At 31.4% G+C, this 15,694-nt stretch overlaps 1 protein-coding gene and 1 long non-coding RNA gene across 2 annotated transcripts; both read left to right on the top strand.

Moving 5' to 3' along the window:
• Nucleotides 1-6,015, top strand: LOC117121457. The gene is made up of 4 exons (XR_004447557.1): nucleotides 1-76; nucleotides 386-447; nucleotides 1,259-1,439; nucleotides 3,597-6,015. It is a non-coding gene; the product is annotated as an uncharacterized LOC117121457 (long non-coding RNA).
• A 1,784-nt stretch (nucleotides 6,016-7,799) lies between these two features.
• On the top strand, nucleotides 7,800-14,792 carry LOC117121446 (glutamate--cysteine ligase regulatory subunit-like). The gene is made up of 5 exons (XM_033266657.1): nucleotides 7,800-8,089; nucleotides 8,931-9,129; nucleotides 10,282-10,484; nucleotides 11,429-11,543; nucleotides 12,195-14,792. The coding sequence occupies exons 1-5, from the start codon at nucleotides 7,865-7,867 to the stop codon at nucleotides 12,269-12,271; spliced, it is 819 nt and encodes a 272-aa protein (XP_033122548.1). The 5' UTR covers nucleotides 7,800-7,864; the 3' UTR covers nucleotides 12,272-14,792.
• The last annotated feature ends 902 nt before the right edge of the window (nucleotides 14,793-15,694 follow it).

Raw genomic sequence — 15,694 nt, 5'->3', positions numbered from 1 at the left:
AAAAATACTAATGGAAGTTATACGTGTGGTTGCAACCAAGGATTCAAACTCTCTCAAGATGGAAAAAATTGCGAAAGTAAGAAGTGAAGGATTTTGAAAGAAATACGTCAATTCTTGATTTATTTTATATTTCAAGTTCAATCATTTTATAGGATATAAACAACATAATATATATATATATATATATATATATATATAAATGCCTATTATATGTATATATATATTATATAAGTGTGTGTATATGTAATACAATCCGATGTATATTTATGTGTAAATTAGCAAATGAATTTTTAAAATGAAATTTTATTTATATTTTTTTCATTACAAATTTGAAATAAAATATTAAACATCTTGATACTGTTCGTGTTTTTTTTTTCACTTCTAGTTTGTCTAATGTGTCATCCAGAATTCGAGTTTCTAATGGTCCGCGTTGAACTACTTGAAACGGTAAAATGTCTACACATTTCTACATACTTATCTGTATTACAGACGTCTATGTTCCTTGGCAATGGACATTTATTTATATTAACCATAATAATGTTCCATACAAGCATATGGCTAGTAAAATTTTAATTCTAAGAACAAGATAAGGAGTATTTTATAATACGGTAACCATAAAGGTATTAATGCAGTGAAATAAAGATGGTAATGATTATTATGATAGTAGTAGTAGTAGTAGTAGTAGTAGTAAGAATAATAATAATTATAATAATAATAATATAATACTAATTATAATAATAAGAATAATAATAATAATAATAATAATAATAATAATAATAATAATAATAATGGCGATGATGAGGATGACGAGGACGATAATAATAATGATGATGATGGAGATGATGGTGATGATAATAATATCATTCAATAGTAATAATTCAATATTAATGATAATAATAATAGCTATTATTATTATTATTATTATTATTATTACTATTATTATTATTATTATTGTTATATTGTTATAATTATTAATTCAATTATAGTGCACCTGACGATGACGACGAAGATGGCGACGATAGTGATAATGATGATAATAATGAGGATGATGAAGATGATGATAATGATAACACTAATAATAATGTCATTCATTTATAATAATAATATTATTGTTATTAGTGCTATTAAATCATAGGCCAGCACCTACACGATGACGACCACGAAGATGACGGCGATTGTGATAGTGATGATGAAGATATAAACAGTGATATCAATATCATATCAAAAATATAGATGACAATATTTTTATTGCTTGCAGGAGGTTAAAGAATTGAGAACTCTACTAAAAAACAAAACATTTTATGGGACAACAGATTCTCCGTCAAAGCAGCCGAGTGTTTTTCCAAATCAGATTATTAATGATGGTCATATATCGCAAATTGAAATCATTCCATCGTTGAGTGAGCAGATATCTATTCTAGAAGAAAAATTAGCATTTTGTAAGTAATATATATGACATCGAATTTTACCATAACACAATTCTTACTTGTAACGTTAGCGACAACATTAATGCAATCTTAGTCACCGTTATTCAAATTAAAGTTATAAGAATGTCACGACATGACTGCAAATGAGACACAGACAATGTATATAATGTATAAAATAGATGGTTTTAATAAAATAAAAGTTTATCAATCAAATAGTTAACTGATGCGCTACCTTTCGAATCATTTACCACTTTAACAATGCAATAGCAGTAAAATTCGTCTACCAAGTATTTCAAACTGCTAGGGCTTTTTCCCTCAGCCTGCAGTATCACTTTAGTATATTTGGCAGTACATAATTCAGAGTATAGGCTACTTGGCGGACTACACGGACCATGGGCAATTCTTTACTTTATTTCTTGATTCCAAAATCACGGTGATGTTCTCTTAATTCGGCTATCACTCACATATAATTACTTTAAGCTTTAAATTTAAGTCTTGTACTTTTATCTTAAAATGTGCCTTGACTGATATGTCCTTTTACCTAACACTCCTCAGTCCATATATTTCCTTTAAGATTTATGTTCAACCCCTGGCTGGATACCTCATTACTAACCCTTTTGATAACATATTTGCATACTTTTACACTTTACTTAAGTACACGAATCATACACTGACACTTTGCCTTAACGTCATTAATATTCATGTAACTTACTACCATTCACAGATCGTTTACCGTGAGTCATAACTATGCATATTCATTAGTTTACGATGTGTATTTAACAGTAGTGTAAAGTAGAAGGAAATACCCTAACATTGTGACAAAGGGAAACAATGTTGTGAGATCGAGGATATTACCTAATAATAGATGAAATATAGTGATATGCCCCTAATTCCAAATTTAATTTTTAAGAATGGTTAAAATTTATAAATTTAATTATTAATCAATATATTCATATTATTCTTTAATTTAATTTGTTTAATCTATTAAGAAACTGAAAGGAATTGTTCTAATGGGATTCGAAGTTGCCACATAGTCGCAAGGATATGTTCAGTCTCGTAGTTATATACCGCTATGGTTGCTATATTGAATTAAAATAATATATGTATCATATTTACCAAGTTTAATTAATGATAGAGTTTATTTCAAATTACAAGAAATTGAAAGGAGTTACTACTAATGGGATTCGAAATTGCCACAAAGGCATAAGGATATGTCGGTCTGGTATTCAATGGTATGGTTGCTAAATTGAATTTAAAATATGTATCACATTTATCAGATTTAATTAGGGACAAACGATAAAGCTTTATTTAAAATTACAAGACATTGAAAGGAATTGCTTCGAATGAGATTTAAATTGAACAAAACCATAATGGCCTAGATGTTTAAATTGTCTGCATAATCAAGAGACACAATATAGAATTCAGATGGCGGAAACTGTCTTAACTCTTGCCGATTTCCTTGTCATTACCATTTACCGTTTATATATTCTATCGTATCATATTTTTTGTTTCGTCGATAAACATTTACAATACAATGATAATCAGGAACACAACATTTAATATCAAACAACGACATGAAAGAAATAAAGCCAAGGAAACCAGACAAGGTAGTTTATTCTAGCTATTGGCATTAATCTATCAAAATACTGTATAATCAAAGTCTTCACCAATGCGGAAGGATGTCCCAAACGAGAGATTGGGCGTGCGGCGGATCGGGCGTCCTCGTCACTCGAAATTTGTCGGGGTTTTCCAGGGGGCGAAAAGCCCCTGATTATTTAACAATTAATGGGTTTCACAGGCTTATTTAATTGAATTTAGAATCTAACAATATGTTAAAAATACTTTTTCTCCTAAACGAATTGTGTTTTTAATTCTTAACATGTAGGAGTGGCTGGGAAGGGGGAGGGTACGTGTGAGTGCAGTTCTTTCTGACTGTGGCCCTGGTGTAAAATAATCCAAATGTTGATTTTTTCAAGTATTACGTTAAAACTGGTTAGAGTTTATCTGTTCATATTACAAATTCATATTGTATCATATATATCTTTATTATTATTATTATTATTATTATTATTATTATTATTATTATTATTATTATTATTATTATCATTATTAATATTTATTATTATTATTATTATTATTATTATTATTATTATTATTATTATTGTCCAGGTGACTGTAGGCCTCCACCAAAGCATCGTCGTTACAACTGATGAGAACATTCCATCATTTGGCAGCTTCAATTTCCAGTTGGTAGCCGCCAATTTTCGAGCCTCAAGAAGAACCAGTGTTTACTACCGTACCTCCTCTTAGTTCTGTATCATACTGTTAAAACAACTGCTGGATCAAGAAAACTATGAATGAAATTTGAAGAAGATATATACTGTATAAATAAACAGCATTATTTCCAGCATCTCAAGACAATTTTTGAAATAAATATATTCGGCTGTTTATTGGGCGAATATGGCTGCAACTATGTGAATTATGAAAAATATCGGAATCAATGGCCGACCATATTTAGTTTTAGAAATGGAAATTGTTTAGCCATATTATTATTTTTTATTGAATTTTACTGTAATACGCATAAAAGTCATGACAGTATGCGCCTTATAAGTCACAATATGTTGGTAATTATTAATATTATTATAAAATTGAAAAGGGGCAACAGTATACGGGATGTCTACTTTAAATTATTTTATAACTTTGACAAATGCATGAATATGCATTTGTAAAAATCATACAGTTTACAGTAACAACATTTGATAGGCCTATTTTTTTTTTAATTAAACGTACATGTTTATACCGTATAGGCCGATTACTTCTTGGATTCTCTATGGAGTAATGATGACGTCACCGTGATAATTGGGATCCCTTTAAATGCATTGATATTTATTGGTGTGAACATCTCTTTGCGTTGCTATAGGATACGCTTCCAAGACACGAACAGAAACGGATTACGGATTTGTCTTGGTAATCATGTTTTATAATTATATTATATAGGCATATTGTATAATTCTTATTCTAAAAAGTAAGGTTTAGTTCAACAGCAATGCTTTTAAAATAATTACCGTACGGTATTTCTTCGAATAAACACCCCGGGCGTTTATTGTTAGGAATGGGGGTGGGAGCGTTTATTCGAGGGAGGTACTAGTAAACACAAAGAACGTTCAAACGTTGTGACATTGAGAAATTAGGTTATAAGTACAATACGTACATATGGTTCTACAAAGTAACGTTTTTATCACAAAATAATAATAATAATAATAATAATAATAATAATATTAATAAATTACTATTTATATAGCGCATATTGCAAGAAACTGCTTCTATGCACTTAACAACAACTAAAAAGGATTTAAAATAAAAAATAAAATAAATTCGGATAACGTAATATTGTTAGCCTCTTAATTTCACTGTAAATGTGGACAGTATTGTACCGTCTAAATGTGTGATCATAAAGACCTATTGATACAAACTAGGTTAGAAAAAATGTAATTCTACAGGATTAGAACATTAATAGTATGTGTTGAGAATGATATTGCGTCCATTATATTTTTGTTTACAGTCAATTATGGAGGGGGTCGTTTATTCAATGGAAACGTTCATTCCAAATGGGGAGCTTATTCGAGAGGGAGGGGGCGTTTATTTGAATAAATACGGTAATTAAAATATTAATCTCAGAAAGTATTCGTTTCCAATTGTCACCGTGAAGAGAGGTAAGCCTACTCGAAATAATCAATTGTGTTGCCTTTCATTGAACAAATAAATTATTCACATAGGAAACTATTAAATTCGGCAAAACTATAATTATCTTTATATAAAATGCTGAAAAGTTTAGCAAGTTAATATTCCGTTACGGAAGATTTATGGTTAAAAAATAATTACAGTCTTTGAATTTCATTGACAACATTTGTTGGACTATGCAATGAATTGAAAAGTTTATTGCAAACACGAACGTCATTGAAAACAAAATTTAATGATGTTTTTAGGTAAAAAATATAATATAGACGTTGTTGACAAGAGTAAGGGGAAAAAAATCCAAAACAAAACAAAAAAAACAAATGCAAGAGAGAGGACATTGTTTCATCGGTGCTTAAACGCAAATTAAACTGATCGGTGTAAAGTTGCTATTAGTAAATTCTTCTTCTTAGTTTGATTACCCAGCAAAATAAAACGTATTATTATAACATTCGCGAATGGCTGTGAACGTTGTTGTTAGGTTGTCAGAAATTGACGTTAACACAACGTTGCAGCAACGTTATCAATTTTATTTAGTTGGAACTTACGGTATAAATACGTCTGTATATTCTAAAAAAATAACGTGTAAAGCACTAAATTGTAAGGTTAGGCCTATTTTAACGCAAAAATGTTAGGGGTAGGCCTAAGGTAGTTTGTGTTATGAATATGTCTTTAAATTTGTGTTCTCAAAATAGGAATAAAGTAACGAATAACGCTGCTGTTCAATAAATTCCTAAAAGTTTATCAAGCTGTATATTTTAGTCTATTTTGTATTCATTGTTTTTAGTTTACTGAATAAACATTTGTTGTAGACATTCATGAGTTTGATAAAATAAAATATGATTCAAATATATTGAAAAGAGAATGTGTTTTTCATTGCTGGTAAAACTTTTAATAATTTATCCCACTCCTTGCTGTAAAGCGCATAGAGGTATTTCTATATAAGTCGACAATTATTATTATTATTATTATTATTATTATTATTATTATTATTATTATTGCATATTATCTGTTGTTATTACAATAGGCCTATTACTATTGATATTGTTATTATCATCATCATCTGCATTGTCATTATTATTTATAATTACATCATCATCATCATCATCATCCTCTTGATCATCATGTTTATTACTATCTTCATTGTTTTTGTTATTATTATTATTAATATTATTATTATTATTAATATTATATATTGTTATTATGTAACCATCATCTTCATTGTTTCACACACCCACAATTTCCTTCACACAAATCATATTGTCACCACTGCCTACCAAACCCCCTGAGCTGGGCTAGTAATTAATACACTCATAACATTTTGTGAAAAGGGCGCCGTGGAAAATCACGAGTACCGTCACAATATAAACAAGTTAATAATTAAAAATATCAGTGGAGGGATATATTTAACACATACCATTATCATCACCGTCGTCTCGTCATCATCATCATCTATGCATCATCATCAAATTCATGTATTGAAATCAATTAAAACATAGCATAAAGTGATTGGTAAAAACAAGTAAACAGGAGAAATTAATTAAAATACACATTCAATAGACGTCAATCGTAATCATCATCCATTATCAGTGTTACAGAAACAGATATATACTGTGTCTTAGTGAAAATTTGAAGTTCATCCTCTTGCAAAAGGCGATCGTCATCCTTTTGACTACATATAGTCTCAGCTAAGATGCAAATCCCCCGCCCCACAGAAACAATTTCTTTTTAACAAGTTCTTACTAATAACTCTTTTGAATAATTACATATTGTAATTATGAAATGCAGTTGTCATTTCATCTTTAAGTCACCTATTTTTTCCTCTATAACATCAGCAATAGTCAATTCCTCCGCCACCCCCACCCCCCGCAAACATCCGTCGTTGTTTGAAATATGGCTAGCACATCCTCTTGTATATCCAAAGCTAATTTTCGTCAATTGGGAGACTAATAAAAGTGAAAATACTCCATACAATCTTGCAATAATAATAGTAATAATAGTAATAATAATAATAATGATAATAATAATAATAATAATAATAATAATAATAATAATAATAATATTAATAATAACAATAATAATAATAATAATAATAATATATAATAATAATAATATTATTATTATTATTATTATTTGGTCTATTATTATTATTATTATTATTATTATTATTATTATTATTATGCCTATTATTATTATCATTATTAGGCCTATTATTATTACTATTATTATTATTATTATTATTATTATTATTATTTATTATACCTATTATAATGCATTATTAGGCCTATTCTATTATTAGGCTATTATTCATTTATCATCATTGTTGATGTTTGCACACACAAAACTACAAAACGATATTTAAGTTTAATGGAGAATTAAGTTGTATATAAAATCCGTTTCCAATTCAATATTTTTCAAATCAATTGAATATTATTTGGCAACAACATACATACAAATAAAATATTTCATATATAGAAAAGCCTAGGGGCATGGATAGAGGCTATCTACATAGGCGAGTTTTTATTTTTTATTTTTTTTATTTTTTTTATACAATTATGTTTTTCAAGCATGGTAATATTAATAGAGTAATGATTCAGCAAATTTGCTTATCAGCTTCGTGTTCATTTGAATGTTAACCTCGACTATTTAGTGAGCTTTGTTTACAAATTTTACGGTTCCCCAACGCTCTGTATGCATTATATATGTTGGTGGTGATTCAGCAAATTTACCACCAGTCAATACAATACAGCTGCAATACAGCGAAGTGTCACCGTCCGTCTGCAAATTCCAAATATAACAAGACAGAATTAAACATGTCGGTTTCCGAGGAACGCATACCTATGGCCGAAATTATGACTATTGATACTGGAAATATAATTAATTGGGCAAATATGAAAAGGAAAGTACCATCTTCGTCAACAGATGAGGTAAGGAAACGGGTTTTACTTTTAGTCTAGGCCTAGCTAGGCCTATATGCAGCTGTGCCCAGGTCAAGGAAGACCATGTCCTGTCGATCCTGACCGGCCCACCTCACTTGACGTTATACGACGGTTTCTTATCTGGGAGTAAACATTGTATAGCTCAGCCAAATAATGGAGCTAGGCCTATCACAGTAGGATTGCATCCTACTCCAACCATGGGCCTAGGTCATTGCGTATGTGTTACGAACATGCGAAATGACTGATTAGGCCCTAGGCCCTGGCCTAGGCTAATATAATATCTATGAATTGATTAAAAACTCTTGGCCTATGCCTAGGCCTAACTAAAGCCCTCCTACATCTCTAGGCCTGGCCAGCTAGCCTAGGCCTAGGCCTATTTTGGCATAGGGCTTAGCCTACTTTTTATAGAATACGTGAAGTAGCACCGGCTTTGAAGACATTTTAGCCTTGGTAGAATGCAAGGCTGCAGGTTTAAATAATGTTGGAGCTTTTTTTTCATAATAAAATAACAAAAAAAAAAATTATGCTTGATACGATTTTAAGCATTTTTTAAATTATTAAACATGTTTCATATTCCTTCCTATTCTGAGCAATGAGAGCTGTAAATGTGCTTTATTATTTAACAATTATTATTATGTTGTATTGAAATTGAAATGTTCTTGTATATATATAGTATATAGGCCTAGTATAGGCCTATCCTAGGCCTGGATAAAAGCATTAGGCCTAAATTATGTAACTGTATTTTATTTGTTTAAATTTTGTTTTATAATTTCTTTATATTTATTTTTAAAAATAATTTATCATTCCAAAATTGACTTTTATAATACAGATTCGAGTGAGTCTTGACACAACTTTAAATGCTTGCCAAAGGGAAGCAGACCTTGACAGGCTGCGTGACCTTCGGTTAGTAGAATGTTGTCATCCACAAACAATTCCAGTACATGAAACGAGAGAAGAACAAAAGATTACAGTGAAGGCATTTGTCTTTAACTTGGACTTGCAGGTCTTCACTGAAGCAATTGAAAAATGTGAGTGTTGTTATATGATTCCCAGCCTCGAAGGACTATGTATTAGGCACCCATGGAGAGGGATGCATTATTATTATATTGTTTTTAAATTATATTGTTTTTTTATTTATTTTATTCTTTACCATAGTAATGTAATTATTGGACAAAATAAATGAATTGAATTGAAATCTATTTAATAATAAACAATCAGCAATAATAATATTAATACTAATTAGTGAAAATAGTAATAATAAATGAATAAAGAATGACCATCATTTGGTGTGAGTGTAAAGTCTAATGCAGTGTGGCAGTCTCTGTAAGGCCAAATAAAAAAAAAAGTTTCTCGTCCCCTCCTGCATCCATTTTCTCTGCCTCACCAATTGTTTTTTTTATTTCCTTTATTTTACGAAAATCTGGCTAACTCACATCAGTAAATTTCCTCTCTCGTTCGTTCATGTTGGGGATACATTTGGTATGAATCATGTCTAATGCTTCTTTTATTTTCTTTCAATGTGTCTGCTTGGTAAAAGTGAGAAAATAGTAGTAGTTTCCCATCAACCATCTTGGACTTGCCATCTCGGAGTAAAAAAAAAAAAAAAAGTGCCCACATTCTCCATTTTTCAAAATATTAGGATGAGAAACTACTTTTTTTTTAACTTGGCTATGTAGGTGGTGTGCTGCATGGCAAGAGTTTCTGCAGTGCAGTTTATTTGTTCACTCTTCTCTGCTCCAATTTGACCTCTCTTTACGTCTGCATTTGTATACAGTACTAGTGGTACACACGTTTTGTAAAATAATACTCAGCAGTCACTTCTGTATGATGTTCAGCTTTTTTAAAGTTTATCAGTTTTCAGTTTAAAATTTGAAAAATATAACTGGCAGATTCAGATTTGTTTAAATTTTCTATGAGAAATAAAATTACTATCCTGCATACAGTGCAATACTAAACCAAACCATGGAGGAAATATATTAATATATTTCCTCCATGACCAAACTAACATATAGAAAAATTAATAAAATATAATTATGGAAAAATTTTTTTATTTCATTTATATCCACCAGCAAGTACACTTACCTATGATTATGTGAATTGTAATTTTAAGTGGATATTGACACTTGATTGAAGCGTGCAATAAAATTGAATTGAATATTTTTTTTTTTCGCTTTTGGCAGCCCTCAAACAACTGTCAGTCACCATGATTGACACAGTACTGCTGACGATGCCGGATGAACCCGACAATGAGACATTGACAGTGGAACACATCAAACCCTTTTGGGAGATTCTGGAAGGGTATGTGTCCCAGGGGACCATTGGCAGCCTTGGGGTTTGTGACATGGATCTGCCGGTGTTTGTAGAGCTATTTGATTGGGCCAAGGTAAGCAAGCATGGGTAAGGGTGACTGAGGCAATTCTTGCTATCAGTTCTTCTGACAATTGGTGCTAATATGGTGGTTGCTGTAACTTTTGCTGTTTTCTGTAATGAACATTTCTAGTCTATGTGTCTGATTTACCAACTAACCGTATAAGCATTCAATCTGGACAGTTCTGTTATTAGGAAAAGGTATTTTAACATGAGGGGCTAGAAGGTAAGGAGTTAGGCTTATGACATGCCTCGACATCGAGTTGTTATGTGTACCACTGCCAATAAATTTACTATTTCACAATTCCTAGTCCCTACCTGTCTTTACATTAGAAAAAAAAACAAAGTGTTTGTCAGAGTCAGACTGACTCAAAATCCTGAAATTTTGGGGTTTTTTTTTATTTGTGTCCAGAATCATATTGTGATATATAAAAAGAATTTTCAGGCTTTTTTTTATATATATTTTGATACCTTCAATATGAATTTTAGTCAGTATTTTACTAATTACAGCAAAAATCCTTGAGGATAGTGATGATTAGATATGAAACTTCAATCCATTGATTCTATGATTCCAAATTTGTCATATGGTACTGGTACTGGTGTAGGCATTTATAATGCGCCTCTTCCTTGAGGTTATGAAGCGCAGTTGTTTTCCCTGGTCATTGGGTCCACATGCTTTAACTGTTGCTGCTGGTAATCAGCACAGGAGCAAGCAATCCTACCAGGTACCCATTTATACTCCTGGGTAGAGAGAAGCAATGCCTTGCTCAAGGACACAAGCAAAATTCACATGTACAGTAGTAGGGGATTGAAACCCCAAACCATTCCCGCTGCACCAAACCACTTCCACTGCTTGGGCATCAGTAGTAATAATTTGTTTTGGCCTTAGTATTCATAACAACTTGTTAAATGACAACTTGTATTTATATGTCATTGTATTATTACTATTCCCTCATTCAGGTTAAGCCTATAATCAATCAGTTGAATTTAGCAACATGCTGTGTAATTCCACCAGAAATGAAAGAGTTTGCCAAACACAATAATGTACAACTCCTCACACATGCAGACCCAAGAAGTAAGTTTAATTTAAACATTATTATGTTTATTATAATCACTGAAATTAAGACTTGGGAATAGGGAAATATGTGGAAATGAAAAACACCACATTTGATTTATAATATTGTTTTAAAGGTTTGCATGGGGAAGTATATTTTAATGCTTACGGTACACCAAGTACATAGTTCTGAATAGAACTGTGTTTGTTGAGAAATCTCGACGTTGCTTCAATCGTCTTCAGGAGAATAATATCTGATTTATAATAATTATTAATGTTAGTTGTTTTTCTTCTTATTCTGTTTATTGACAAAATAACACAAACAGTACAAAAAAACAACCAAGCGAGTTGGCAGGAAACACAAATAAAAAGTGAACTTAATCACTGTAGCAGAAAGTCACTCAGCCAGTTTTGAATTAAAAATATTCAAAAATTAATTGAAAAGAACTTTACAAAGAGCATATTAAAATGTCACATCAATAATAAACCACATTAAAAATATAACCAATAACAATTATAATAAAATGATATATAAATATATTTAAAACATAAGCAATAATGTTTTGTTTAAATACATTTTGCCATGTAAATCTAATAAACAAAACAAAAAGTATGATAGATTATAAATTGTTTATCAATTATTGACTTTGTTTTCTATATTAATTCATGTAGATGTCCTACCATCAGAAGTTTTCCAGGGAATTGTTGCAGACCATTTCAGTAGTCTTGATGCTACAAGCCCACCATAGTACCCCTCGTGGGTTGTACGCTACACCTCAGTTGTGAAGAACCGAGCCATTGTCCGCTGTAAGGGCTATATTGTACGGGCTCAGCGAAACTTAACCATAATTGATGGTTGACAGCGTATGAGGACACCAAGTGAGTAATGGTGACAGCTTGAACACCATAAAGTCACCATAATGACCATACAGGATTGGTTGATATTCACAAAGTTTCTAAGAATTATAGATTTTTTTCCCCCAGACTATGAAATGATAGGCTTACGATTGCTGGTGCAGCATCTCCAAACTATCACCCACCTCCCCCCCCCTAACCATTGTGAAAGGTTGAATAATGCTGTCCCCTAATAATGTGTGTCGAATATTGTAGTAGAAACAACAATTGGCAAGAATTTTAGTGTGTGTGATAATGCGCAAATTGGTTTTGACTTAATACTGAGTCTGTAGTAATGATGGATCCTCGTAAACCTATTAAAGTTGTTACGCTGATTGTTTGGTCGAATCAGGGAGCTTTTTATCGTGGAGAGCGATTGTAGTGAAGATACTCAAGCGACTTTTTAGCAACCAGGCCTAAAATTATACTAATGTGATCACACAGGTATGGAAATTAGTGCCTGATGTGATCATATGAGTATGGGAAAATAATGCCTTAGTACATTACATACAGTATATGCTGATGTGTTCCCATGGGGTATATGATAAAACATTACCTTTAGTACAAGTGTTGTACATTATTCTTACAGGTATATATCTCTAATAATATGCGCATATGAGTATAGGAATAAATATACCGATATAAACTATATGCTAGACATTAGAATAATTATACCATAGAGTACACTTAATATTATACCTGACTTGTTCACATGGGTATGGGAGTATTAGTTAGGTATTTAAGAATCCTCATTTGTGTTTGCATATTAAGTCAGTACGTATATTTGTCAGTATATTATTATGCCTACAGTGTACAAAAAACTTTTTGTTTTCATATACTTTTATTATTGTTGTTTTATGTAATTTGAAAAATGAAAAGTAACCTGTTTGTCTATTGGTAAGAGAATGAATGTAACCATGGCAAGTAACATAGTTGCCTATGCATAGACTTAGACTTAACACTGGTTTTTAAGAAGGGATATAGTTAATTGGTTGACTGTTACAGGTCTCTAATTTAACACCCTTGTCAATTATGGGCTCTTCTTTTTCTCCAGATTAACAACCGTCTGTTTTCTTTATTATTATAGAGACCAAAAGGGGGTGTGTGGACCTAAGTTTGCCCTAGTATACTGTAGTTATATACCAGTTTCATATAAGTGTCCTATTATTGCAATTTTCAGCTCTTGTATACAATACTTCATAATATATATATATATTTTTAGAAAATTTGAGAACAATAAAAATTATGATATTTTTTAGACAAATTGTGTATGAAAAAGCACTGGCATGTCTTGAAACTTTTGGCCAGAATTGACCTTTCGCCTCTTATGATTAACTAGCATCTTTAATTTGTTTCTCCTTCATAGACGTAGATCCAGGAATTTTTTTTTGCAGGGGTGGGAGTGTTTGGGATGCCATTGGCAATCGAGGATGTAGATGAAGAGTTTGGGGTACTCCCTTACATATTGTGGGCATATCACACTGGAAGCTTGTAGGAGTTTTAACCATTTAAATCTCTTATCTATAAATGATTTTTACACTACTGAAAGAAAAGGGTCTGGGGGGGGGGGTACAATTTACACTGCCCTTGCATCCACCACCACATTCCTACCATCTTCTGTCTCTCACAAGTATTGAATTGAGTTTGTTTAAATCTTTTTACAATTTGCTAACATTCCCTTCCATCTTTTAAAATAAATGTTAATAACTGTAATTTAAATATTACACGGTTTTTAGTACATTCTAGTCATAACCCAACATGAATATCTCCATACGGTATTCAATATGGATGCATCTGATAAAAGACATGAAATAAAAAATTAAAGTGAGAATTATGTGTATAATATGAGGGTAGGAATTTTAGTTATTCTTAAATTATGTGTGTGAATAAACAGACCCTATGAGACAATAACTGGATGTTGGATAAACATTGTTCAATTCACAAATTAATGCTGTTTATATAGTGAAGTAGCCGTAGTTAAACTGGTATATCATATATATATATATATATATATATATATATAGTGTTCAAATAAAGGACATGATTTTATATACAATATATATATATATTAATAAAGATTTAGAAGAATAAGAATATTACCAATACCAGTGAATTTGGCAAACTAAATGGTGAATCATGTTAATAATCTGAATATCTAGGTATTTTGGGGGCCTTTTTAGATATATTTTTGATTTTTAAACCAGGTATGTCCCAAGCTTTAGAGTATTGGCTCGTAGCCAAATTACACTGCTACTGGGCCTCAATCACTGCACGATACAAGCCAAATTTTTTTTTCAAAGAGATCCATAATTTATATATCCTTAAATGAATAATTATAAATATACACTGAATAAATATGACGATGAGGTTTGTTAACCAATCTATATACGATGGTTTCTTTTGAGTTGCTCTTTTATCACATTCTTCTTCCAAGTAGGTGATGAATGATGTAGTTTTTAACTTTTTCCATTATACAGTATTATACAGTACTGTACATTCAAAATCCACCATGGAGCCGAGTGCAGCCTATACTTTTTTTTTTTGGGGTGCTGCCGAATCATTCAGATTCATATATTGACATCACTAAACAAAATAGTATTACAGTCTATACAATTACTGACAAAAAGAGAACAGAAAACCAGCAAAATAGAAAAAAATGCTGGCCGACAATCCCATTACTTTTCGTAAGTTAAAAGCTTGTTTTATGAAGGACATTACAGGGGTATGTATTATTTACATAATACATACCCCTGCTTTCTTGACATTCTGTTGATATGACCAATATTGCGCCTTAGTGGATATGTAGACCTACCCTTTTCAAGCGAGTGGGAGCTAATTCGTATTTACTTACACATGACCTGACTGTTTAAACAGCAGCAGATATGGTTCAATTTTATTCATGTGAAAGAAAATGGACTATCAATGTTGTGAACTTTAATAGGAGGCCTAGGCCTATGCGAGTGGATGAGGGTGTAAAGGTTAGTTTTGAGTGATAAAAGGAGGTTTATTGTCAGTGATACAAGGCTAATGTTTATTCTGCAAAACCCTTTTTTTTTTAAATTTGTATCCCCAACCTCGATCAGGGGGGTTTATCGGGAGATTTTATGGTTAAGGATAGCACAAAATATGCTTTTAGACAACATAACAGTTTCTGTATTAGCAATCTGACAACTCTGAATCACAACATGCGCTCTCACCAGACGATGTCCCCAACAAAAGTGCAGTTTGGCATAAAAATCTCTTGGAAGGAGAAACTATGACAATAGGTATTTCAAAGG

This window comes from Anneissia japonica, unplaced genomic scaffold (assembly GCF_011630105.1).
Source record: "Anneissia japonica isolate Jap-2015-1 unplaced genomic scaffold, ASM1163010v1 scaffold41793_len627382_cov181, whole genome shotgun sequence".
Classification (NCBI taxonomy): domain Eukaryota; kingdom Metazoa; phylum Echinodermata; class Crinoidea; order Comatulida; family Comatulidae; genus Anneissia; species Anneissia japonica.
This window is presented reverse-complemented; position numbering and strand designations above follow the sequence as displayed.

Bases quoted from the DNA above. Each gene is read 5' to 3' on its own strand.
- LOC117121446 (XM_033266657.1), top strand. From the start codon at position 7,865: ATGTTGGTGGTGATTCAGCAAATTTACCACCAGTCAATACAATACAGC. The intron at 8,090-8,930 runs GTAAGGAAACGG...TTTATAATACAG, and splicing joins CATCTTCGTCAACAGATGAG to ATTCGAGTGAGTCTTGACAC. The intron at 11,544-12,194 runs GTAAGTTTAATT...TAATTCATGTAG, and splicing joins CACACATGCAGACCCAAGAA to ATGTCCTACCATCAGAAGTT.